Raw genomic sequence first — 26474 nt, 5'->3', positions numbered from 1 at the left:
TGAAACGTCATTCCTCTAATTTATGCGTTAACTCTTTCTCACTTAGCAAATGAGAAAAAGAGCTGTGAGGCAGAGAAGTAGAGAGACTACTTAAGGGGCTTTAAAAAAAAAACAAAACAGTGAACATCATTAACTTCACTTGCAGACAGAAATTTTATTCCCCCCAAAATATTTTCCTTTTTTTGCTGAACCTAAATAAAACTGGTCTTGTACTCACTATGTTACCCAAGGCAAATGACATTGTATTTAGGGGTTTCCCCACTCATTACTCTGACCAGAAACTACTTTGAATTGAGCAACGTAAGTACTTGAGTTCTATGAAAACATTTAACTGTAGGGAAAATAAATTTTTTTCTTCTGTAAGTAAATGTTATTAACAGAGCAATTATTAAAAGAGGCAGATTCTCTCTTTAGCTTACTAGCTAGTCTCCTTTAAATTAGGTTACCTTTGAGAACCAGAGATGATTTCTTCTCTTGCACTATTTTTTCTCTTAGTGATTGATTGTTGGTGGTGGTCCATGATTTGAAGGAAGCCCAAAGTTGTTGTTGAACAGGGTTATTTCTCAGCTGTGCAATTCTAGAAATGTGATTTTATCAGTTCATGTGATTCCAAAGCGCTGATTCATGCAGCCATACTCCTAAGGCTGGTATTACATTTGGTTTAGAATGCTTGTTTGTTAACTTATCATTACTATTTCATTAACCAGAAGAGTCTGTCCTATTGAGGCATCCCAAAAGCAGTACTTGGAAAATCATAAAAAGTGACAGGAAGCTTTATTTGTTTGGTAAGCAAAGAAATGAAAACTGATCTGTCATCTCAAAGGCACCTTTTCCATATGCCATTTGGAAATAACTAAGAGTTGCCAAATATCAGAGGAAAACCAATGTCATAAAGAAAATGCCATGCTCAAGAAATTGAAATGCTAAATAAATAGAATTCAAAAAAGGAGACTAAGAGAAGTGAGTTTATACCCTGAAAGGAATAAAAAGAGAATATTGCATTCATGAAACAAAAGCAAACTATTATGGCAAAAGTGAATTTTATTTCTAGATCTTGGAAATTGAAACCTGATTGTTTAACTAGAACCAACTAAAGGGAATTAGTGAGAAGGAAAGGGCCAAAATTTTTCCTAGAATATAAAATAATAAAAAGAGGGGGATATTTAAGAACTTCTTGAGTTCATTCAGTATGAGTTCTGGGAGGAGAAAAAGAGAGAAAATGGCAGAGGGTGGCGGGGAGGGGAGGGATAAAGAAAGAAAATTTCCCAAACAGAAGAAAAGCAAGAACCCTTAGAATGAAAGGGCCTGCCACAGAGTGCTCACCATGAACTAATCATCTTAAGAAGACTCACATTTTACATATATAATGGAAGTCTCAGAACACTGAGGATAAGGAAAAGTCCTAAAAGGTAACAGAGAGAGAGAACATTCCAGCCTATAAAGAAGCAAGAGTCATGTCGACATCAGTGGCAGCACTAGATGCAAGAAGACAATAAAGCACCATATTTATAGTTCTGATGTGGAACCTAAGAGTACATATCCAGGGAATCTATCCCTCAGAGGGCAAGGGCAAATGAAGAATTTTTCAGGTACACAAGGACTGAGTTTAGAAACACACTCATACTAGTAGATGCAGAAAACTGACAGCTGTCAGAGGGGAGAAGGGGTTGGGAGGTCTGAGTGGAAAATGTGAAGGGATTAAGAAAAAAAAATGGGGGGGAAACCTCATAGGCACAGACCACAGTATAGTGATTAGAAAGGGGAAGGTGAAGTAGAAGATGATAAAAAGGGGATAAATGGTGATGGAAAGAGATTACTTTAGATGCTGAACACTTGAAACATAATTTTATTAGCCAACATCATCCCAATAAACTCAAATTTTTAACAAAAGAACTCAGTTTCTCATTTGTAACCACTATTTTATAGAATTACCAGGTGTATGTCGTCCAGGAAAAAAAAAAAATGGGGAAAGGAAACAAAATAGGTATTGATAGGGGGATTAATTTTAGGGATGCATGAGTCTTTCTCACCCTCCATAGACATTTCCTTAGCTTATCACTTGACCTGCTGAGTAGAGTTTTTTGTTGTCTCCAGCTTTTCTCAGTTTGGTAGGGTTTAGGTGTTGCTGGGAGTGTTCCACCTTTTTCTTTTTCAGCCTTGTTTTGACCAAGTTTAACATGAATAGTAGAAGAGATTTCTTCTTGTACCTTACATGACCTTTCTCCGTCCTCCCTCCTTTATCCTGATGCAGACCTCCCCCCCACCCTCACCTCCCCCTATTGCATCACCTTCAGCTGGTGGCTTTTGCTTTGTAGCACAGCCTTGGTCTGCTGGCCGCAGCCTCTTTCTGGGGCTTGCCTACCAAGGAAGTGCAGATGTTCTCAGAGCATCTCAGACTGGACATGTGCGACAGTTTACCTTTATTATTATTATTATCCACTTCCCTGTTCCTTTTCATCTGTTTCTGTTGTCTTAAAAGATTCTGCTTATATTAATTAATTACAAGAGAAAAAATTAGCAAACTTCCACAGTTTCTGTGGCTCAGTTGCTACAAGGAGGAGGTAAGTCGAGGATGGGGGAAAAGGGTGGATGGCAGTGATTGTTGGCCTTTCTAGTTGATCATGAGTAGCTACTATTGTAATACTGTTTCCACAGAGGCTCTTGCAGAGCATTAATTAATGATTAATTATGCTCACAGCCTCTCACAGTTAAATTGGTCTCTGTGTCTCCGTCACTGAAGTAGAAAATGTGTAGGACTGATTTATCAAGGGTGGGGCAGCCCACACAGCAGAGGAATTAGGAGTGCAGCCCAGAAGTTGTATCCTCTGAACGCCTTGCTGTAACCACCATAACTTCCTTCCTTATTTTTTAATCAGTTTAAGAAGGGAAGGGCTGTATTAATAACCAGAATGTGGTGTGGAAGGCTTTAAAGACTTCCTTTCATTGCTTCTTTAAAATTTCCCTTCCCCTATTTGAAACAAAAACAAAAACTCTCTGGTTTGGCGACAATCTTGGTGGCATTTCAGGACTTGCCTTCCGAATTCTCATTTGTCAGAGCCATCTCTCAGCCATTTTCGTGATTTGGCTCTGAAGCACAGCGTATATCTAAAGGGGCAGCATCAAAGACTTTGCCTTTCCAAAACTTAGCTTGCTCTTAGACAATGGAATGACTATGATGGTTCTGCATTCACTAAGATATACAGTTCGCTTCTAAAAGCACATAGTGTAAAGAAGAAATGCTGATGGGTTTGTTTCTTTAAATCTGTAACATTACCACTTTTTTCCTTTTTATGTTGAGCCAATAGCCATACAGATACCCTTCTTTTTTTTTTTTTTTTTTTTTTTTTAGAAGTAAACCCATTTTATTATTGTTTGTGCAACAAATTTGAACAAATTCACCTACGGTCATTTAATTTACAACAAAGGAGCTAGTTTTCTTTCTTTTTTTAAAAAAATATATTTTATTGATTTTTTACAGAGAGGAAGGGAGAGATATAGAGAGCTAGAAACGTCAATGAGAGAGAAACATCAACCAGCTGCCTCTTGCACACCCCCTACTGGGAATGTGCCCACAACTCAGGTACATGCCCTTGACCGGAATCTAACCTGGGACTTTTCAGTCCACAGACCAACGCTCTACCACTGAGCTAAACTGGTTTCGGCAGGAGCTAGTTTTCTTGAATACAAAATCAGGATGATGGCACATTAACTCAGATTAGCAAAAACTTTCAGAGAATTTACTGGTGTGTATTATTTACTTATTCTAGTTTTATTCCAAACAATCCAAGCTTTTAAAAATAAGTAAAATAAGTCAAGATGAGTTAACACATAATTGTTGTTGTCACCTCTAATAAGAGTCTTAAGAATCTTTTTTTTTTTTAAATCAATCTTTATTGTTCATATTATTACAAAGGTTCCTCATTTCTTCCCCCCTCCACCAGGTTCCCACCCCACCCTCTGCCCCCTCCCCATCCCCCATTGTCCTCATCCATAGTTGCACAGTTTATGTTCAGTCTCTTCCTCCCTCCCTCTCCCCGATAGTAAATCCCTTTTCAGATAGTAAATCTGTTACTTAGCATTTTCTCATATCAATAATACCTCCACATGCCCAATGATACTTCACACAAAAGACATTTCCAAATAGGTCAACCAGCCTCATCTAGGCCCCACCCAAGGCACTCACAGATCAACACCCCAGCGCTATACTAACTCAACACATCCAGATCTAAGCCTTCATCACTTGATTCAGCAGACCCTCAAGTTCCCGCAAAAGTTTCCAGCCATGTCTGAGAGGCAGCCGTGGGCAGGTACAGGCGAGGAGCGAGCTGTTTCGGGCCTGGCTGCTCCGGGCCTGGCCTCTGTTGCTCTGGTTCGTTCCACAACCAGCTGCTCCGGGTCTGGTCACTGCCGCTCCCGACCTAGTTGCTCTGGACTTGGCTGTTGCTGCTACAGGCCTGGCCGCACCCGACCCAGCTGCTCTGGGACCGGTTGCTCCGGTCCCGGCTGCTCCGGGCCTGGCCGCTCCCAGCCTGACAGCCGCTGCTCCGGGCCTGGCTGCTCCCAGCCTGGCAGCCATTGCTCCTGGCCTGGCCGCACCAGACCCTGCTGCTCCGGGCCTGGCCGCTCCCAGCCTGGCAGCTGCTGCTCCGGGCCTGGCCGCTCCCAGCCTGGCAGCCGCTGCTCCGGGCCTGGCCGCACCAGACCCGGCTGCTCCGGGCCTGGCCGCTCCCAGCCTGGCAGCTGCTGCTCCGGGCCTGGCCGCACCAGACCCGGCTGCTCCGGGCCTGGCCGCTCCCAGCCTGGCAGTCGCTGCTCCGGGCCTGGCCGCACCAGACCCGGCTGCTCCGGGCCTGGCTGCTCCCAGCCTGGCAGCTGCTGCTCCGGGCCTGGCCGCTCCCAGCCTGGCAGTCGCTGCTCCGGGCCTGGCCGCACCAGACCCGGCTGCTCCGGGCCTGGCTGCTCCCAGCCTGGCAGCTGCTGCTCCGGGCCTGGCTGCTCCCAGCCTGGCAGCCGCTGCTCCTGGCCTGGCCGCACCAGACCCGGCTGCTCCGGGCCTGGCAGATACCCTTCTTTTGATCAAAAGGTATTATTAAGTTATTAGGCAAGAAAGGAAATATTTGCAAAATATATATCTGAGATATATATATATATATATATATATATATATATATATATATATGACAGTAATTAAAAAGACAAACCACAGACTGCATTTGACCACCATTGGAAGGGGCCAAGTTCGAAGTGTGGCCATCAGTGCTTGGCACCCCCACACAGGTGGTGGAGGAAGCAGTACCTGATGGAAGAAGAGGCCCATCTCCGAAGTGGGTTTATTCCCTCGTTTTAATATAGCTCACACTCCAGTAACATCCTGAAGAAACAGTTTATGGGAGATAAGTTTTTGAAAGTTGGCCTATCTAAAAATAAATTTGTTCTAACTTCACATTTTTTAGCGGTTTTGTGGGTTGTAACATTTTAGGGGAAAAGTATTTCCCTTCAGAATTGTGAGGACATTGTTCCACAGTCAGGTGTCTACAAGTCTGAAGCTATTTGAAGTCTTGAATCTTTGTATTATATTATCTCATTTGTGCCCCCTCCTGCGAGTTTTTAGGATCTTTTACCCCTGGGATTCTCACAAGCAGTGAGAACCACCAGTTCCTTTTTGCATCCTTCTCTAACTGCTTGTCACCATCTTTTCCTTCCATTGTGTACAGAAGCTCAGATTCCCACTAAACAAGAGAGAAAGTTCGTGTCTGCATAATTCTCTTATCTCAGTGGTTGTGATAGCTGGAGGGAGTGGTCATCTTTGCCCAAGCTCAATTTGCTGCCTGTAGCAAACCTGAATAATTCTTTCTGACAGATTCTGACAAGCAGTTGTTCTGTTGGCTGAATATTGAGTTAGCTAATTGCTCCAGTTACATCCATACAGTGTTAGTGACTCTAAACTACCAAAAAAAAACAACAAACAAACACACAAACAAAAGTTGTGGGGCAGCCAGTAGCAAGGGAAAAACTCATTTCACAGAAAATGAATCCAAATACCACTTTTTCTTTTTTCTTTTTTGCAAAGGACCAAAAAGAAAAGATTGGTCCAGCATTGCCCTTAGTTCTGTCCCTCATTTGTTTCAGTTAAGATATCTTAGCCCCTGTCCCTCAGTTTACAGTTAATGACAGGGCTGTTGAGCACTCTTCAGGCTCTCATGGGATGGTGCCAAGGCCGGCCTAGGACAAATTCCAGGCTACTGACAGCCATTCCAGGAGGTCTGTCATCTGTTCCAGTGAACAAATGCTTTTCCTGTGTGCCTTCCCGGAAGTACTTAGTTCTCCTGGAGAAAACCTAGCTAAGGATGGGCAGCAGTTAGAAAATGTCAAGTAATTTGGAGAAAAGAAAACCTGAGATGGAATGAATGGGGGTTAGTTGTAAGAGGAAGTCTGAGAGCGAAGTCCTGGGCCAGGTGTTGTTGCCCTCTACTAAGATGTGGAAAGCTGCTGATGGGAAGTCCACTGGGCATCCGAGTAGAAATGTCCAGTTGGGTGTGTAAGGCTGGAGTTAGGAAGAGAGGTCTGGGCTGAGGAGAAGACCTTTGGGGGTCAGAGGCATATAACTGGCATTTAAGCCTTGGGGCTGGATGAAGTCACTCAGGAAGTGAGTGAGGATGGAGAAAAGCAGTCCAAGAACTGCATGCTGGAAGATTCCCAGATGCCTTCAAAGAAGCCGACATTAACAGTCAAACGAGTCCAAATTGTGGATCATTGTACTGGCAGGGGGACTGTTCTAGATTAAAGGAGACCAATTTTCTTGGTTTGAAATTTTTCAAAATGAAAAGTGTGTGAGGGAAAAAGAAGTCAAAATTTAAAATATATTTTGCTGCCAAAGAATAGTCAGCCACAGGAAAAAAAAAAAACACAAGCAACTCCTACTAAAGTTTCAGATCCGTTAATTTTCCTTCAGCAGCAGCAAGATATTTGGTGGGGTTTTTTGTTGTTGTTGTTGTTGTTGTGGGGGTTTTTTTTTGGATTCCAGAGAGCATTTTTTCAAAGAGAGTAAGAGTGGGGATGACAGGAAGTATTGATTATTTATGTGCCAGGCATTGTGCTAAGTGTTTTCACATACATTAAAGGCGTTGTTTCTGGATTTCTCTATTCCAGCTTGTCTCCTTGGCAAATTCTGTCCCGTCTTTTACATTGCAGATACTTCCCCCTCCTCCTCTGCAGACTTCCCCAACTCACACCCTTATGCTCCTACTGCCGCTTACTGGGCAGCTGTTTTCTCGTAATATGATTACTTGTTTGCATATCTGTCTCTTGCACAAATGAATTAATTGAGGATAAGAAATCTGTTCTAACTCCAGTGGCCAGTGAAGAGTCTGGCACGATGAAGGCACTTACTATGTAAGCGCTGAGTTGACTAATAGCTCATGTAATCATCACTCTTCAAGGTAGTTATTATTATCCTCATTTTACTAATTGGTTATTTGAAGCTCAGAGAAATTAACTTGTCCAGAGTTTTTTAAAAAAAGATTAATTGGCGAGGGCAAGTTTCTGTACAGGGTGTGAAGCCACTCTACCCCACTGCTTAAAAAACACAGCTCCAAAATAGTATCTGTGAGATAGGGACTTATCCAATCAGTGCTCAGATATTCCAGTATTCTTGTCTGAAAGCTAGGTTTTGGATTTTCCTGGCCCCTATGAAATTAAATATGCCCATCAACATAGAGGACAAATTAAAAGTTTAAATGTGTTTCCTGTAGGAAGCTGTAATAGACACCAATATTAGCTGAGAGAATAGGCAAATCTATAGAGACAGAAAGTAGATTAGTGATTGGGTAATGGGATGGCTGCTAATCGGTGTGAGGGTTTTTTTTAAGGGGTATGACAAAATACTCTAATATTAGATTGTGGTAATGGCTGCACAACTGAATGTACTACGGAAGATTGACTTGCATACTTTAAATGGGTGGATTCTTTAGAATGTTAATTATATCTCAGTAAATCCCTTTTAAAAGGCATTAGCTGGGAACAAGAAATGGTTGGTCATCAGATTTTCCAGCCTTCTTTCAGAATACAAATAACTTCAGTAGCTTATATGTAGTTAGATTATTGTCTCTATTATCTTCACTCTTAGAGGAAAGCTCTTTCTTTGTACGGCTAAGTAGTTGGGGGGGGTGGGGTGAGGGGGAGGTTGTTTTTTTTATATGTGTGCCCTTTTAGTCTTAGTTGTGTCACTCAAATGAGACTGTCAGGGTCCCCGAGCTCCTAGCCTCCTTCCTTCATCCGGGCAGTGATGATCACGCTCACACCGCCTGCTAATTACCAGCTGAGCCTCCCAGTGAAGGGAAGGGTGGCATGAAGTCCCCGGGCCCCAGGAGAGGGTCATGACTCTCATAGGCTGCTGTGCTGGCTTCGGGGCTAGGAGCCTTGCTCTCACAGCAGGGAGAGTGATGCCTAATTTCCCAAAGCAAATGGTTGATAGTATTGAGGATGAATCAAAGAACTCAATAGTCCACCATTCACATCTTTAGTTGATCACATTAGTTTTGTTTTGTTTTCATTCCCTCAAATCATCTATACATGACAGGGTTGGCCAGACTTGTTTTAGCAGAACTTATCTCCAGCCAGTGATTGCTAAAGCACCTTTTTCTAACATTTTGGCCATGATGCAGTCATGCATTCACATTATGGATCATTGTGATAAAAGCAAATGCTCTGAGGGGATCCCAGAGAGCAAAGAAATGAGACTCGTTTGAGATTTGTCTGTCACTCAGGAGTGAGATTGGGTGACAGGAACCTTGAAGAATAATCTACAAGTCTAAATGAAAAAGCTTCTTTAGCAACCAGGGTTGGCAGATTAAGGAAAGAGACTCTACTTACCATTTCCTCTTGCCTTAGAGAGGGAAGATGGGAATTCTTTTTTGGTGGTCAATGCAATGAGTGATGCAATGAGTAAACATCTTCCATCAATTAAAGAGAAACTATTTTGTGGTTATACAGATTGCCCAGCTGTGGTTAGCCTCTATGAGAACCACTTCCTGTGTGAAGTAAAAAGAAAGTGTCCTGCTTTCTCTAACAAACTCTGTGGGAACAGATATTTCTCTTTGTTGAAATTTCATTGCCTTAGCACAGTGACATCATGGGCTCAGGCTGAAAAAGCCCCCTTCTTTTGATCACTCTTGTGCAGATAATTGCTCTTCAAATTCTGGATTGTCAGGGTTCTGTGTCAAGGGGAAACTGCTGATGCTGGTGATCATGTGCCCTAGCCTTTTGAGGAGCAGGGAGAGCTGCCCTGGGGAGGTGGGGCCCAGTTGAGGTCTGAGCCTCGAGTTGCCCATTGAGTTAGCAGGATTATGGCTTCTAAGAGGCAGAAAAAGATACTCTGGCAACTAAGTGAACAAGCACCTTGACAGATGCCATCATGAGAGGGTTTTGGAGTCAGGCCCCAGCAGGAGTGCCAAGTGCTGCAAAGGACCTTTGTTACCACTTCAGCCTCGTTAGTGAAAGGACCATAAAACACACTCCTCTCCAGACAGAACTTTGAGGTGTCAGGAATCATAGCTGTGTCCAACATCTGTATCCTTCTCATTTGGAATTTAGCATGCTTATTTAGTAGCTGTGAGGAGTTTGTTTTTTTGTGTGTGGGTTTTTTTTTGGGGGGGTGGGGGGGGTAATTTTGCAAAAGGTATGCTAGCCAACTTGTGAGTTTCATAGCCAAGTGGTTAATGTGCTACCCGTTTCTAAAAAGTACGGGCATGACTTGTTCTCAGTGAGGTCTCTGTGGTGTCAGACTAAAGGAATAGTTCTGGTCTGCCTGAAAACACTCCTACATCCTGAAGCTTTACCCTGATGTCAACCTGGGTGGTACCCAGGAATTTAAAATGTATTTTACATTGACATCCTCAGATATTTTCATGAGATGAAATCTGCCTGGAAGAAAAAGAAAGCTGAACGTCAAAGAAAAAGCTAAATGTTGAGGTTTGAGAAAGCATGCCAACTCCCTAATCAGCAATTAGCCAAACAACCCATAATTGAGGCACATTTATCTTACATGCCCCGTGCTTTGCTTCTCAAGTTAGCTAGTTTGAAAGATGTCCTGTTTACCTGACTGCACTTTCCTGATGGGAGTGATCAGGATGAGTGTGGCTCCTGTTCTTAGCCTGGCAGGTAGGCTGGCCGCAGACCCGCCCTGGCTTAGCGCTGTCACAGGAGAAAGCCAACAAGTCACCTCAGAGAGGTCATTGGCTTGTTAGCTACCAGATCCTGATTCAGCCTCACCTTTTCTTCGCCTCTGTGGCTGTGACTGTCTAAGAGCCCGTATGGAACCAGTATCTGGAAAACAAGCTATGCTGTCCCCAGTTGATTCCGAGGCTTCTACATAAAGAAAAATGTCATTATGCGCTTTGTTAGAAGCTGTATTTAATAATTCCTTTAAAATTCTGTCTCAAATGCCGATGGCCTATTTGTGTTGGTCAATAAATTATTCTTCCCAGCTGTGCCTGATCATACAGATTACAGCAACAGCAGTTCGCACCTGAGGGGGAAAGCATCCTCCCTCTCCAGGCATTACCCTCCTCCTCGGAGGGCCCCCAGGCTTCTTCACTCCCCAGTTGCGATGAAATGGAGGCCTCTCTCTGCTTTGCCATGACCCGCCACCATGGGAATGGCACAGGAAGGAAATTACGGGAGCAGAAGCAGGAAGGGATATGGCATTATCTCTTTCCCAGGGAATGAGATGAAACCACATGGGAGTGGGACAAAAGAGAAAGAAACTCAAAGCGTCATTTTCTAGACGTCTAATGGGCTGGCCAGAAGAGATTTTCTTTGCCACTGATTTCTGTGTCACTTAACCCTTATACATACAGTCCCCTAGCTACTTGAGAACAGTGTTCAGACACTTAGGTAAATGCTTCTGGGTTGCCTGGAGACCTCTGTTCTCACCATTGGCCTGTCCGATCTAGTAGGACTCTGCTGATGCCCCATAAATCCTGGCCTTTTTTCTAGTTACCGCTCTTTCACTGTTTAGAGACTTCCTTATAGTCAAAATTTTATCATCCCTTTGTGATTTTCTGAATATTTATCCTTCAAATAAGATCCTTAGAACATGGTCAGGGTATTATAGAATGAGGCACCAGAAATGAGCATTCAGAACTCTTTAAAGTATGGTCCTACATATTACACATTAATTAGCGACAGAGACCATGCCGGGTTAAAAGATGAAAGGAAACTAATGAAACTTCAAACATGGAATTAAGTAGGTATGTTTCAGAGATATGCTATAAAGATGTAGAGCAACTGAAATCAAGTCAGACAAACTTAAGTGTGATTCATTCTTGGATTGGCATAAGAGCAATAACAGTAGCAAAAAAAATTCTGTTTGTAGAAAAACTGTGACGCTGCTGCTATTTGCCAGCTTTTATTTTTACCTTTTGCTGATAGATGCCACTTTTTGTTGTTGTTGTTGGCACTTTATCAATGTCAGTAATAGATTTAAGAGTACTGACAATTTTGCAAGCCACAGAATGTTAAAGATCATGTGGAACTTCTTGTGTTACTTCTGGTTTTCCAGTTTCCTGAACCCGATGTCCCATAGAATACTGTCAGTACAAGGTTGGGAGGTGAATGGATTTATTTTATTTATTTATTATTTTTTTTTTTTAATATATTTTATTGATTTTGTACAGAGAGGAAGGGAGAGAGATAGAGAGCTAGAAACATCGATGAGAGAGAGTCATCGATCAGCTGCCTCTTGCACACCCCCTACAGGGGATATGCCCGCAGCCAAGGTACATGCTCTTGACCGGAATCGAACCCCGGTCCCTTCAGTCCCCAAGCCGACGCTCTATCCATTGAGCCAAACCGGTCTCGGCGAATGGATTTATTTTAAATATTTTTATTGATTTCAGAGAGGAAGGGAGAGGGAGAGAGATAGAAACATCAAGAGAGAATCATTTACTCGCTGCCTCCTGCATGCCCCCTACTGGGAACAAGCCCAAAACCTGGGCATGTGCTCTGACTGTGAATCGAACCGTGACCTCCAGGTTCATAGATTCATAGGTTGACACTCAACCACTGAGCAACACCGGCTGGGTGGTGAATGGGATTTAAACTCTCTCCCTAAGGTACTGCTGGCATCCAGTCTGTTCATTGAGTGGTCTGGCCTTTGGGGAGATTATTTAGAAATTTACACAAGCGTGGAATAAATTGGCCTAGGGCAGTGGATCTCAACCTTTCTAATGCCGAGAACCTTTAATACAGTTCCTCATGTTGTGGTGACCCCCAACCATAAAATTATTTTTGTTGCTACTTCATAACTGTAATTTTGCTACTGTTAGTGAATCGTAATGTAAATATCTGTATTTTCTGATGGTCTTAGGCGACCTTGCTAGCGGTTCTCAACCTGTGGGCTGCTATAGAGCGGTTCATTAACAGTAGCAAAATTACAGTTATGAAGTAGCAACAAAAATAATTTTATGATTGGGGGTCACCACAACATGAGGAGCTGTATTAAAGGGTCTCGGCATTAGAAAGGTGGAGGACCACTGGCCGAGGGATTACGACTTTACTTTTCATTCTTAGGGATTTCAGCTAAATCCAAAGAAAATCTAAAAGAGAACACTGGTTCCAAGCAGACAGTTCTCACTGAAGGATTATCATCATAAACTTTCTTCCCATTACTCAGAAAGTACCATGCCATTTCCAGATCCTTGTATGGTTCTGGAAAATAGACCATGTATGAGCTACAAAAAAGTCTGCTCCTGCATTGTAAACAGATGACAAATACTAAGAAAACTGCATATCTCTGCCAAAGAATCTTTGTTCCAAATAATTTGCATTTCAATGGTTATGCAAGTTATGAGATGGGAAGCATAGACTTGAGCCAGACTCTGTATGTTTGAAGTTAAATAAAGATCAGTTGTGCTTCCAAGCACATGTGTTGACCCCATCCTTGCTGGTTCAATTTTGGAGCTATCTTTTCTGGCTTGTCAGTTAAAATATAATATTGTATCTTTTTGTTATGAGAAAAAATTGGATGAGTTTATTGTCTTGGGAACTTAGTTCTTTAAACATATAGCAATCATGTACCATGGCAAGGCTTTGTGCTATACTGTGACTGAATCAAAAATGTGTAAGACAGCCAAAACCGATTTGGCTCAGTGGATAGAGTGTCCGCCTGCGGACTGAGGGGTCCCGGGTTCGATTCCGGTCAAGGACATGTACATTGGTTGCGGGCACATCCCCAGTGGTTGGTGTGCAGGAGGCAGCTGGTCGATGTTTTTCTCTCATCGATGTTCCTAGCTTTCTATCCCTCTCCCTTCCTCTCTGTAAAAAATCAATAAAATATATATATATATTAAAAATGTGTAAGACATGGGCCTGTATATCCTATATTGAGATCCAGGACAACAGGGGAAATAAGAATGTATCCCCCCAAAATTAGCAAGGATAGAAATCAGAGTGTGGAAGGCATCCCTAAAAGTTGTCCCCATCCCCAGCATCAGCAAGTTGTAGAAGACAGGCTGAATGTCAAAAGCACTGGGTACTAGTCCCAACTCCTCCAACTCTGAAACACAGTGCTCCTCTTTCACAGGCCATAGTGGGTGCTATCAGTAGGGCAGGTTTCTTAATCTTCTTGGAATCCTTCTTGGATTCTCTAAAGAAAAAAAAAAAGGGGGGGGGGTGGATTAAACAGCCTCTCAGCTGCTCCCTCCATGCCCTCCTAGTATGTGGTTACAGTTTGTGCCTATATGATTATCTCATCTGTTAAATTTTCTCCTTGAAGCCAAAGATTATGCCTTGTATTGTGTCCACAGTTCCAAGTATAATGTCTGGTATACAGTAATTTCTCAGTAATCTCTGTTGGGTTAATACAATGATGAATGACTCTAAATGTACCCCCAAACCTAAAAGTCTATTCTGTGGGATGGCTGGGTGCTTGAGCTGATTTTAAAAATAATGAGGAAAGATGTTCCCACTTTGTCTTCACAACCAGTTGTGTTCTGTCATTCTTTCTAGTTCCACTTAAGAAGTTACTTTTCCAGATTTCAGAGAGGAAGGGAGAAGGAGAGATAGAAACATCTATGATGAGAGAGACTCATTGATTGGCTGCCTCCTGCATGCTCCCTACTGGGGACCGTGCCCACAACCCGGGTATGTGTTCTGACCAGGAATTGAACTATGAGCTCCTGGATCTTAAGTCAAAGCTCAACCACTGAGACATGCTAGCCAAGCTCCAGTACCTCTTATAAATAACAGTAGGATCCAGAGCCTAACTGAGAGTGGCCAGATAGAACAGTGCTTTTGCTACAGTTTGGGTGAACCTGAATCCATGCTCATGGGGCTGGAGCCAAGCAAACACTTACTATAATATCTTTATGACAGACTCAGCAGGATGGAGTTCATTTAGTTGCAATCAATTTTCTCACGCTTACATTTCTGGAGCTAAAGAGAAGCAGTAAATTCTAGCAAATTATGGTTATAAATTTTGGATTCAGAGAGGAAAAAGACAACTATCATTTTAAAGAGTCTTTCACCAGAATGCCTACTGCACTCAGCCATGCTTCCTCTGTGGTGGGAAGCTGACCGGTTAGCGTGAAAGCCCTGCTCCTCAGACAGAATTAGTGTTTTCATCAAACTGTGGTGGTAGGATCAATGGAGTAGTGTGACATTCAGGAGAAGGTGGTTGAAATATCGTTGTTACATTGAAAAAATCTTGGCAACAATACTCTGGACATGTCTGAGTATAACATTCTGGATGTCATCTGTGAGTGAGCCAGTTCACAGGGCATTTCTTTGGACTCTGACTTGCAACAGGTGGGTGAGGATTCTCTTGAATGAAGTCTTCTGTGATACATACAGCTCACCACACTTTAGAAGCAAAATCAAAAAATCCATGACTGGGGATGGAGGTGGTCTGTGAAAGCCACTTTTCAATAGTACCTTGTCCTTATGGCTTAGGCTTCAGAACAGGGAGAAATCAGTGGTGCTAGAACTGCATCGGTCATGCTGACAGCAAATAGGTCTCCAAGGGAATTCTGACCTCCCTCTCCACAGCTTTGCAGTCTACTCAGCTGGCAAATGCCTATGGGAAACCAGTGCTGATTTACTGCCTTTCAACTCACCACCTGCTTAGAGACAGAGATGTACTGCCTCGGTGCCCTCTGCAGTGTCCTTTCACAGCACAGAGAGCCAGCAGCTCCTGCCCAGAGCTGATTCCTTCATGCATGCCTTAGCTTTCCTCAGAGTCTGATAGGTGAACCTTAAGGCAGAGATGGGGCCAACGTCCTGGTAAACTTGCTTTTTGAGACCTGTGATGGCATGTCGCCAGGGTATGCCACTAAAGCTCCCTGTCAAGGTGGGAGAGTGAGTGGGAGCTGGAAGACCTGCAGGGAACCCACATGCCAGGTTCCAGGAAGAAAGTGCCGACGAGCCTCTGTGTGTTCTGGCTGCTACTATAAATGTGTCATTCACTTTGATTTAGCTTTCAATAAAAGACAGGTAATTTTCCTTTCAAGACTATCAAATTAGGCCGAAACCGGTTTGGTTCAGTGGATAGAGCGTTGGCCTGCGGACTGAAAGGTCCCAGGTTTGATTCCGGTCAAGGGCATGTACCTTGGTTGTGGGCACATCCCCAGTAGGGGGTGTGCAAGAGGCAGCTGGTCGATGTTTCTCTCTCATCGACGTTTCTAGCCCTCTATCTCTCTCCCTTCCCCTCTGTAAAAAATTAATAAAATATATTTTTTAAAGGACTATCAAATTAGGAAATTATAAACCATATTAATGATCCAATGAAGACAGACCTGAAGCTTTCCCCTAAAGCATAATGGCACAGGTGACATTTTGCTGATGTTCAGGGTGAACAAAGCAAAAGGGAGCTGGTTATGGGTTTTTGCTTTGCTGGAAGTCTCTTCACTGCTATGCAGCAAAAAATTATTCTCTCATAGACTTCTCCAAGTGATTTGTGGGACAGGTGCTATAATCTGGGAATATCAGAACTGCAGGCTGAGGGTACTGCACTGTGGTACTGCACTGATACAGTGGGGGAGCCTGGTTGTTGAGAGCTGATAGGTGAATACAAGTGGAAATTGCTCCCCTTAGAATCCCCCGACTTAAAAGTGTTTTTGAACACTTTTTATTCTATAAAGAGCTGCTTCTCTCCCACTGACTGGTGGTAACATTGTTGGGTTTATCAAGTGCCTGCTATTTGCAGGACTACATCCATGTTCTCTGGGGAGATCTGGAGTATCCAAATAAGGAAAATCCTGTTTCTCTTAAATGTCTTAGATTCCTGTTGAAGCAGAATTTTAGGTAAGACTTTAAGTGCAGGTAGGTTATTTGGGGAGTCATCCCAGCAAGCAGGAGTGGGGAGTAGGGGGTGTGACAGTAAGATAAGGAATGAGGAGAAGCCAATACAATTGTGTATTTTCAAGGCCACAAGGGTTCAATGCCACCAGAACTTCTGAGAAGCATTCAGAGTACCTCCCAGAACTGCCCGTGTGAGGACGGGAGGCTGGGCCATTTGGCCACCAGCTCTTGTCCCCATGAGGGTGGTCTTCATGGCATGAACTCCACCACATGTCCAGGGATTGCTGGTGACACATAGGCAGGGTCAAAGGAGGCGGCCCCTCAGTCAGAAATGGAAAGCCTCTAGGTGTGTGCTTTGGTGGAATGTCAGCAGTGACTCTGAGCTTACTCAGAATTGACCAGTGTGGGGGACAGCTAAAATTAGAGTCCTCAAGCATCTGCTATGGGAAGGATTCATGCTATAATAGGAAAAGGACTGGGCGCAATAGAAACACCACCAGGAGATAGCTAATCTAGAGATTGAGGGGCAGGGTCTTGGAAGGCTTGCTGGAGGGAGTGGTTTCTAAGCTGACACAGCGCCAGGTGAATGGGAGGCAGGGAGAGGTGAGGTAGAGGTTCAGGATTGTATAGTTGGAGAATAGGTTTCAAGGTTAGGTGTGGTGAGAGAAGATCAGGAGGAACTTTGTTAGTTAAGTAGTTTAGACTTATTATAAGAGCAATAGGGGCCCAGGAGGACGTAGTAAGCTTTGTGTTTTAGAAAATGCATTTTAATGACAGCATGTAGAATAGATGCCAGGATAGAGCAGTTGGGGAGACGGGTGAAGAGGCTGCTGAATTACCCAGGTGAAAGGATATAACAATGTGAACCAAGTTACTGACAGGCAAGTGAGAAGTAAAGAGATTTGACATATTTAGTTTCTAATCATGCTCTGATCCTGGTAAAATTGTGTGTGTTGGTGAAGAGATTGTTGGGGGGAAAATTAAAAGATATGATTAAAAGCTCATAAAGAGCCCTTTGGAAAATCCTCATGCAAATTGGGAAGTAAAATAGCTATCAAAATATTTCAAGTAAATTCTCACCTTAGAGGCGAAATAGCACAGTACACTGCTTCCTCCTGGGTCTTCATTTTCTATTGGTTTCACCTTTGTTGTATCATTTAACCTCGTCAAGCTTTGTTTATTTGTCCAGCTCAAGAAAACTATTCTCATTAAGCCTTGAGATGAGGATACCTGCCCAGCCTATTCTGAGTTGATCTTAAGCTAACAGCATGTAATGAGATAGGACCGCAACAGGGAAGCTAATATCCTCTCAGTCAGCATGAATACAGTGAGAGTGTGGAGGGAAAATTTTCAGCCCCAAGAGTCTTGTGTGCAGTGTGGACACTGGCCTGTCAGTTCACTCCAGGGCAGGACAGAGATCCATCCTTCACCAGCCCTGTGTTGCAGGGAGATGGGGGGTTCAGAATGGTTAGTGTGACACAAGGTCATCTCGAAGCCTCCTCCTCCAGCTCTGAGACACAGTGCTCCTTTCACAGGCCATAGGGGGAATAAGATAAGAAAATGTTTATGAAGCATTTGGAGAATCAGCATTCTGGGCAAGTGAAAGGTATTGACGTTATCAGTAGGTCTTATGATGTTAGCTCATAGAGGTTTTTAAATGCTTTAACTCTCTTGCATATTCCAGGGAAGCAGAAAATAACTTCCAGTTTCCTGCATGCTGATATATAACCGGCTTCATGAAGAGGCCAAAAGCCGTATCCTTCCCCTAATACCGCCTCTTGCTGACTAGCTGCTTTCTGTTTCTCTTATTTTATCACATAACATTGACTGGAAACATTTGACCTGCCAAGACTTGAATTTGGGCATATGGGGTTTCTCCCACAGCCCATGATAGCAGCACCAGCAAATAGAACACAGGCTGTACATTCCCTGCTTTCAGGGTAAGGAATGTTCTCCACCGCCTGGGGAAAACCGGGACCCTGACTCACAGGAGTTGAAAGGAAACTGATCTCAGAATCCTTCAAAGATATGTGACTTCTTGATCATCACTATTGGGATCTGGTTCTCTTTCTCTTAAAAGAATTCCCTGGGGCTTTAGTGCACAAATGATGACAGTGATTCAGTATGGCTAACATGTATTGCACCTTCAGTCTGTGCCAGGTGCTGTTTTAAGCATTTTACGAGTAAGATACTCTGTAGACCATGAGTAACTATTCACTTTGTAGATTAGGAAATCGAGGCAGATGTGGTTAGATAACTAGCCTCAAGTCAGTCAGAGCTGGAATATGAACCTAGGCATGTAATCCCAAAGCTGTGTCTGAATCATGCTCTGCTTCTCCCTTCTTGTAAGCAGAGGCCTGTCAGAACATGCAGAGGTCTTCAGGATTTTCTGTCCCCAGGTCCTTGAACGGTCAGAGGAAAAGTGCATTAGACTTCTGCTCTATTTGACGTGTTCTCCATACTAGACAGAACGTACCCTAGATCCAAACATGTCCCATTAAAATAAATACTTGAATCCAAGGAGCCCCGTGACAATCAGAAGAACCATTAATCAACAGATTATAGTTTTCACATGTTTCATGTTTTCACTTTCCCTAGATTAAAAAGACCAAGTGGAATGAGCAGCCTTTTGGGAAAAATTGGAGCCAAGAAGCAGAAGATGAGCACCCTAGAGAAGTCCAAATTGGACTGGGAGAGCTTCAAGGAGGAAGAGGGCATTGGTGAAGAACTAGCCATCCACAATCGAGGAAAGGAAGGGTAAGAATGAATAGCTGCTATTCCTCTGAAAAACCCTAAGAACTCTGAAATAGTTTATTGTAGACAGGCCACCCAATTTAAATGAAAAATGTGAGTACTTTGGTTTGTCAGTGAAGCTCTGTTCTAAGTGGGGCAGGTCCTGGCAGTGAGAATATCACTGGAGGTGACAGGAAGGGAGGGCCATGTGAACAGCACTTCTCTCAGGGACAGTCTCGTCTGCGGATCTGAACTTGCTGAATTAACAGCTCCTGTGAACTCTAAGTCACCTCGTTGATTCACATGGTCAGATGTGGCTCCCTGTATCAGTCTTGGCCTGGCCTGAGTTATTTGGCCTTCTGAGAAGCCAAACTAACTCAGTGCTTCAAAAGCAGCCAACAGAATGCCTAGATGTCTCATTACCGTGGGATTTGTTTTTATCCGTGTCATTATGATTCAGAGTGGGGCTTCACCCTTGGCTTCAGCCTGTATGGCATGCCAGCCCTGCCATCACTTGCAACCCTTTCCTCTTCACTTTATAATACAAAGAGGATGTCCATAAACTATCTGTTTAAGAATATCAAGAGAGAAAGTGTTCAGTGAGTACTTAGGAACCACAGAAGGGTAAGGAACAAAGCAACAACAGAAGTGGGCCCATGGCTCAAGGTCAATACTGCCCAACCCTAATAGTGACAGGAAGTGCCATGTGGCTCATCAGACAGTCCTGGAAGCTCCTCACCCCAATCCTCACCAGTAAGGGCTCTCTCTGAGGCACACCGGATGTCTCTGAGGCTCAGTTCCTTCCCCAATAAAATTGGAATAATGATAACACCCCTAGTGATTGTGAGGATCTCATGAAATACTACATGTAATATATGTATAATACATACAAGCACTATACATAAAGCCCTTTGCAGAATGCCTGTCACATAAAGTCACATGTTAAGTGATAGGCACTTAGATTATTTACAAGCTAAACTCTAATAAAGACAGATGAGGGATTTGGAGGGTTATATATTTTAAATTAGGCTTTAAGATTATTTGAGTGAACTTGGAAGCTGATCATATCAGTAGAAAAAAAAGACTTTTTACTGACTTTATGAGCTTGTTTAACTACCAGCTTCTAAGTTAGTCTGTCAAAGATGAAATGTCACAGAACAGGCGGAAGTGCCAAAGCCACCGGGAAGGCCCGGGTAAAGCGCAGACAGAAGTCAGTGTTATCTAGAGAAGGCTTCTGACATCTGCCCCAAACTTCCCCACTCCTCGACTTAGCTGTAGTCACGTACATTTGCCTAGTGATCTAAGGCTGCAGAGAACTGCCAGTATGTTTCTCCTAGAGGCCTAGTGCACACAAATTCATGTACTGGAGGGGGTCCTTCAGCCCCCCCTGCGCCCAGTGACTTAGGCCCGCTCGCTCCCTGTCTGCAGGAGGCGAAGTGGCCAGCCCCACCCCCCAGTGCCCAGAGACTGCTGCTGCCACAGCTGGTGGCCTCCCTCTGAAGTGACTGGAGGAGCTATTAGGACAGCGTTGTCTCCCCTGATTGCCGTCCCCTCCCTCTGCCCACTGGCACCTACCTTGGCTGGTCTGGCACTGCCGTTCAGTTGATTTGCATATTAGGCTTTTATTATATAGGATACAGGTTGAACAATGTTTATTCTGCCTGAGCTAATAGAGGTCTTATAAAAATAAGGAGTGATGCTTTAAAGATAAGGGACAGTTAATAAAATTAAAGCTGGAAGAGAACATGAGATTGAAAAAGACATCTGCTCCATGAGGAGGACTTTTCAGGCAATGGGAAATGGAGGAACTGGATTAGGGGACAATTGATTGTATGCACCTTTTAAATTTGACACATATATACCTTTTTGTCTGCTGTGGGCAATTCTCTCAGCTTTCATTATTTTGAAAATGTCCATGTGTTTCCTCATTCTTGAAGGAGACAGACGCGCACACACATGTGAACAGATGAGATGTAAGTCTCTCTCTCATATCTTTTACCTACACAGACGTAATACAGAAGTCTCTATATTATGTGTGTGTAGATACGTGCTCTGCTTTTCCCTCTCTCTGAGACTTCTCCTGGCCAGGTGATTCTGCAGGTCTGATCACGTTTTTCCAAGGCAGATCTGATGACTTCTGTGCTTTGCTTTTGGCTATTTTTACCCTTCGCTCCTAGCTCCTGCAGGCAGATCAAAGGGCCCAAACCCCATCCTCTGGGTGTTTGTCCAAAGTTCAGGGGATAGGGTCACCCTTTTACAGAGCTGCTAAATCAGAGTCATACTTGTCTATCTCTTTACATTCACCCTAAGTCGGGGTTGGGGAACCTATTTTCTGCCAAGGGCCATTTGAATATTTATAACATCATTCATTGGCCATTCAAAATTATCAACTTAAAAATTAGCCTGTTATATTTGGTCAATTAACTCACCCCTAATGCCTTGGCAGGGCCAGACCAAATGGTTTCCTGGGACTTATATGGCCTGCGGGCCGCACATTCACCACCCCTGCTTAGAGCTTCCAATGCACAGCCAGGGTTGAGAATCACTTAGATTACAGCATCAGAATTCTAGAGATGACTTAACTAATGTCACCCCAATAAATTTAATAAAAAATTTTTAAAAAATTCTAGAGATGAGAGCAAGACAATCAGCTGCTGGGTGAGCCTTTCCAGCACATGGTAACTAGAGAGCCAACTTCAAAACATGATATCATGAAGGGCAAGAAGATTCCTACTGAGAAGTGCGCCCAGTGCCACAGAGCTGAAGGGAGGGAAGCACAAGAACCAAACCTGTAAGGTCTTTTTGGGCAGAGGCAGGTCAGGCCCCCAAATTCTCCCACACAGATGCCAACAAAACCAGAGGCATCATCTAGGGAGAGGATCCTCTGCAGGAAGATGTGGAGAACCCCCTGGAACAAAGTGATCTTTACTGAACAAAGAAGGGGAAAGGGCACATATGATAACGTCTCAAAAAAAGCTACCTCTGAGTAATGATTGGCCTCCCCCATATTTATTATGAGATCGTGACCTTTTTACAAGCACCATATTTAAGTCGATCTTGTATAAGAATTCATGACCCATGATAAAATTATTCCTGTTAGGTATTTTTGATTAAAATAAGATTGGATTGGGATTAAAAGATTATTGTGCTTTTTGTGTTTTGATGCTAATTCCAGTGTAGTAAGTGCTATCATTTTTTTGCCCTTGTAAAAATTTTATAGAATTTGAAGCTAGATTTGTTATTATTTCCAATTTTTTAAATAATGATTTTGCTGCCTTAAAATATTCACATAAGGGAACAATGCACCTTGAGAAACAGCAGGCACAGGATCAGATCTGCAAAGAGTTTTTAGGTAATGGAAATATTAGGTACAGATTTTTAACTTTAAAAAATAAATACTCGCACAGTGGAAAAAGACAAAAATAATTTCTAGAAATGAAAAATATAATGACCATAATTAAAAACTAAATGATTAGACTTAACAATAGATGAACCAGCTGAAAAAAGAATCCATGAACTAGAAAACAGCTAGAAGAAATTAATTCAGAATATGGTTCACAAAGGCAAAAAATATAGGAGGGAAGTTAAGCACCTCGGAGGACAAAGTAGGAAAAGATGAAAGACATCTCTTTATAGAATTTTTAAAACACAAAAAATCCCAAGATAAATAAAATAGAAATTTAAATTATAATAGACATAAAAGAACGAAACTGCAGAAAACCAAAGACAAACAGAAAAATCTTAAGAGCAGCCAGAAAAAAGACAGTTCTGTGAAAGAATGGGCATTAGACTGACACGTGGCTTCTTATCTGCAGTAGTACAAGCCAAAGACGCTGGAATGATCTGTTCAAACTGCAAAGTAAACAACCCCCAACTTAGACTTCTGTATTATGTGTGTGTAGATTAAGATGTGAGATTCATATCTCATCTGTTTACGAGTCTGTTTGGCTCCTTCAAGAATGAGGGAAAATATGGACATTTTCAAAATAATGAAAGCTGAGAAAGTTGCACCTAGCAGACAAAGAGGTATATATGTGGTGAATTTAAATAAGTGCCTATTATATAAAACAATAATGTTAATGTCTTGTATAGTATTAGGTTTCCTTCCTTCCTCCTTCCCTTCCTTCCTTCTTTCCTTCCTTCCTTCCCCTCACCCAAGGATATTTTTCCATTTATTTTTAGAGAAAGTGGAAGTGAGAGGGAAAGACAGAAATATCTATGTGAGAGAAATGCATTAATTAGTTGCCTCCTGCACACACCCTAACCAGGGCCCTTGGCCAGGGAGGATCCTGCAACCGAGGTATGTGCCCTTGACCGGATCCAACCCAAGACCCTCGGTCTGCAAGCCAATGCTCTATCCACTGAGCCAAACTGGCTAGGGCAGGGTTTTTTTCCCCTTAAAGCAACATAGTATTAAACAACTGGCAACTAATATATAAAAGTTAGAAGATGATAAGTGGAGTTTAGTTTTTCAAAGATCTTTTATTATCCAGGAGGAAGGGTAAAGGTGTTGATTAAATGTGCATATTTGGATAAATTCCAAAGGAATGGAGGGAGAATAATGAAATGATTTGTGAAAGAAGACACTAAAAGATAACATGCAGGACAAATAATAAGCACAAAATAAAATGATAGCTATACAACTTAATGTATATTATACAAAGTAGACTTTAAGGCAGATACATTAGCGGAAATAAAGAAGGCAGTCTCATCATGATAAAAATGTTCAATTTATCTGGGAGATATAATAATGCAAATTCAAATGTACCATTTTGCATTATCTATCGAAGCTCAGTGTAGTTATTCCCTGTGACTTAGTAATTTCACTCCCAGCTGTATTCCCAACAGAAATTCAGTTATATGTTCCCCAAAAGACAAATGTGAGAATTTAAATAACAGTACTTTACATAATATGCCCAATCTAGAAAAACTCAAATGTCTATCAATAGTGTGACAGGCAACGTGTAACATGTTCACTCACGGGGATGCTCTTCAGCAATGGGAAGGAACATGAATAAATTTTAATAACACACCACAAAGATGTTCATGCAGTATGATTTCGTTTCTATGAAGGTCAAAAATAGGCAAAACTAGTGTGTCCGTTAGGTCACAAAAGCAAGTCACAAAAGAATACACACAGTGTAAGTCTATGCCAAGTTCAAAAAGCAGCACAACTAGCCTGTAACATGGAGGGAACAGAGACTTGAACGGAGAGCAAGGAAAGGCGGGCAAGCTCGCACCTGGGCAGCCTGGGTGCTGGGTGAGCTGCAGAGGCCTCCTTGAGGCTGGCAGCATTCTGCTTCTTGACCTGGTGATGGCCACATGCGTGTTTACTTTATAGCAATTCATTTGTCTTGCCCATTTTATATACCTTTCTCTCTGTGTATTTGTGTTATGTTTTACCATAAACTGAATTGAAACTGAATATAAATCCTGTCTTTACTACCAGCCTGCCAAGTGCGCTAGTCCCAGGTTCTTTCTCTGTAAAGTATACCTGTCAGGTTTATTATGGGAATTAAATAAGTAGAGGAAATGTCTGGCATGTTTGTAAATAGAAACCCCTCCCCACCCCCACCCCACTCCCACTTCCACTCCTTTCTCCATTTGCCTTTATTGGCCACCCAAATCTAGGGCCTTACAGAGAAGCTAGGTGTTTTATTCCTTTAAATTCCTTGCTGGTGTGTTCCTGCCAACCCTTTAGGAATACTTTCCACAGTGGGTGCAAATACAGCTTGGGGGCATCTCCTCCTACTCTCCCTGGCAGAATTCTCTTCCTTCTCTGAGCTGTTGAACTTGGGAAGTCCCAGGGCTGAGCTCCTCATGTTCTCTCCCCTAACAAGGTTCACTAGTTCACAGATTAGGTACGTTTTTCTGATGACTCCCCAAAAAGCAACCATTCTGTTGAGCTCCAGACTCCCTTATCACTTGTTTAGTTGACATCTCCATGTCCAAGGCACACATCAAAGTTAACATCCCAAACTACATGCCTATTTTCTTTCCATAAACAGACTCCCTCAGACTTCCCAAAAAATGGCACCATCGCCATCCGCCCAGCTGTTAAAAGGAAAACCTAGGAGTCATCCTTGGTTTCCTCTCTTTCCACTCATACCCTGCCCACCTCTCTTCCTCTTCTCCTGGCAGTCCCGTCCCTGTAGTGCTCCTCCAGACCCTCCTCAGATGCCACTCTCTAGAGCAGTCCCACCCGAGGGACCCTCAATCACATCACCCTGTTTGATTTTCTCCATTACACTATTACCAACTGGTGCATGTCATTGTGTTTGGTTTCCTATATAGTAAGTTCCCAAGGATGGGGCTGGTTTACCACTTGGTTGCCAGCACCTCTCAGTGCATCTGCCCAGAGTAGGTGCTGAGTCACTGCGCTCAGTGCTTATCCCCTGGCTAGCTGACAGCCATAGCTTTGATTTGGATTCCAGTAGGATTAGAATTCACCACCCGGAAAAGAAGGGTAGAATACATCCCAATGATGTCTCCACCCAGGCATCATTTTTGGTGAGCAAGGCTGGTTAAAATGCCTCCGCCAAAGATGCTTTTCCTTTGAGCCCAGATTCCTAGGGTGCAAGGTCCAGCATCTCAGGATATGTTAGCAGTCTGCACTTGAGGCGTTTGGCATTGCTTCCCTCTCACTTGTGCTAGTAAGTGATCCCACAGGTTCCCCAGCGGCAGAGGCCAGCAGGCTTTGGGGCAGGGATCAGTGCATAGAAAATGAGAGTGATGCAGGTTTGGTTTGGGCTGATGATTGGAAACCAGGTGTGCTTGTGATTTGGAGAGGCATGGAGGGGAGAACAGAGAAAATCATTTTCTTTCTCCAAGGAATCTGTCTCCATGACCCCCAAGAGACACTATTTCATAACCAGGCCGATGTGGAGGTGAGATGGGAGGAAAGCAGTGGAGAAGACAGTTAAAATCACCACCCTGTCACTGGGCCCTCAAGCTATTTGCAAGTTACAGCTCCTCTGTGGAGGTGGAGGCACATGCTTGTGCACTATTGGACAGATTGCTTTTTTCGATAGCATTTCTCAGGGCAAAAAGTGCCCATCTCATTACATCCACCCAGAGCTTTATGCTGGCCTCGGAACGCCTCCACTGCTCGTTGCTTTGTGTTGGGTGTTGAAGTCCCCCTTTTCTTGTTGTGTTTGTGCTGCGCTGAATGCTTGTTGGCTGTGCTTGCAAGCCAACTAATAACGCAGCCCCGAAGCATCCCAAGTCCTGTCCCTGCTTCATTTGTCCCTGCACCTCCCGGGGCCTTTTCCTTCTCTGGCCAGTGGGCAAGAGGCCTCTGGGGGGCGGGTGACCAGCCATGGAACGGGGCTTTTGGGGGTGAGCACACCCATGTGGAGCTGAGGGTCTTCCCACCCGCACAGACCTCTGAGGTCTCAGGAGGGTGGGTGGTCACCCTTTCATTTGTGGCGTGGGCTTCCAGAGAA

The 26474-nt window shown here is 43.3% G+C and overlaps 1 protein-coding gene across 2 annotated transcripts in view; it reads left to right on the top strand.

Annotated features, from left to right (window-relative positions):
* The window catches only part of CFDP1 (craniofacial development protein 1), an 82978-nt gene that overhangs the window by 52548 nt on the left and 3956 nt on the right, over positions 1-26474 (top strand). Inside the window, exons 6-7 of one of the 2 annotated variants that reach the window (XM_084906767.1) lie at positions 18147-18236; positions 18895-19053. In XM_084906767.1, coding sequence (XP_084762893.1) covers positions 18147-18236; positions 18895-19053 — 249 coding nt within the window. The remainder of the gene's footprint in view (positions 1-18146; positions 18237-18894; positions 19054-26474) is intronic. The other variant, XM_084906768.1, reaches the window with a different exon arrangement.

This window comes from Pipistrellus hanaki (genome assembly GCF_964339955.1).
Source record: "Pipistrellus hanaki genome assembly, chromosome: 15".
NCBI classification, from domain to species: domain Eukaryota; kingdom Metazoa; phylum Chordata; class Mammalia; order Chiroptera; family Vespertilionidae; genus Pipistrellus; species Pipistrellus hanaki.
This window is presented reverse-complemented; position numbering and strand designations above follow the sequence as displayed.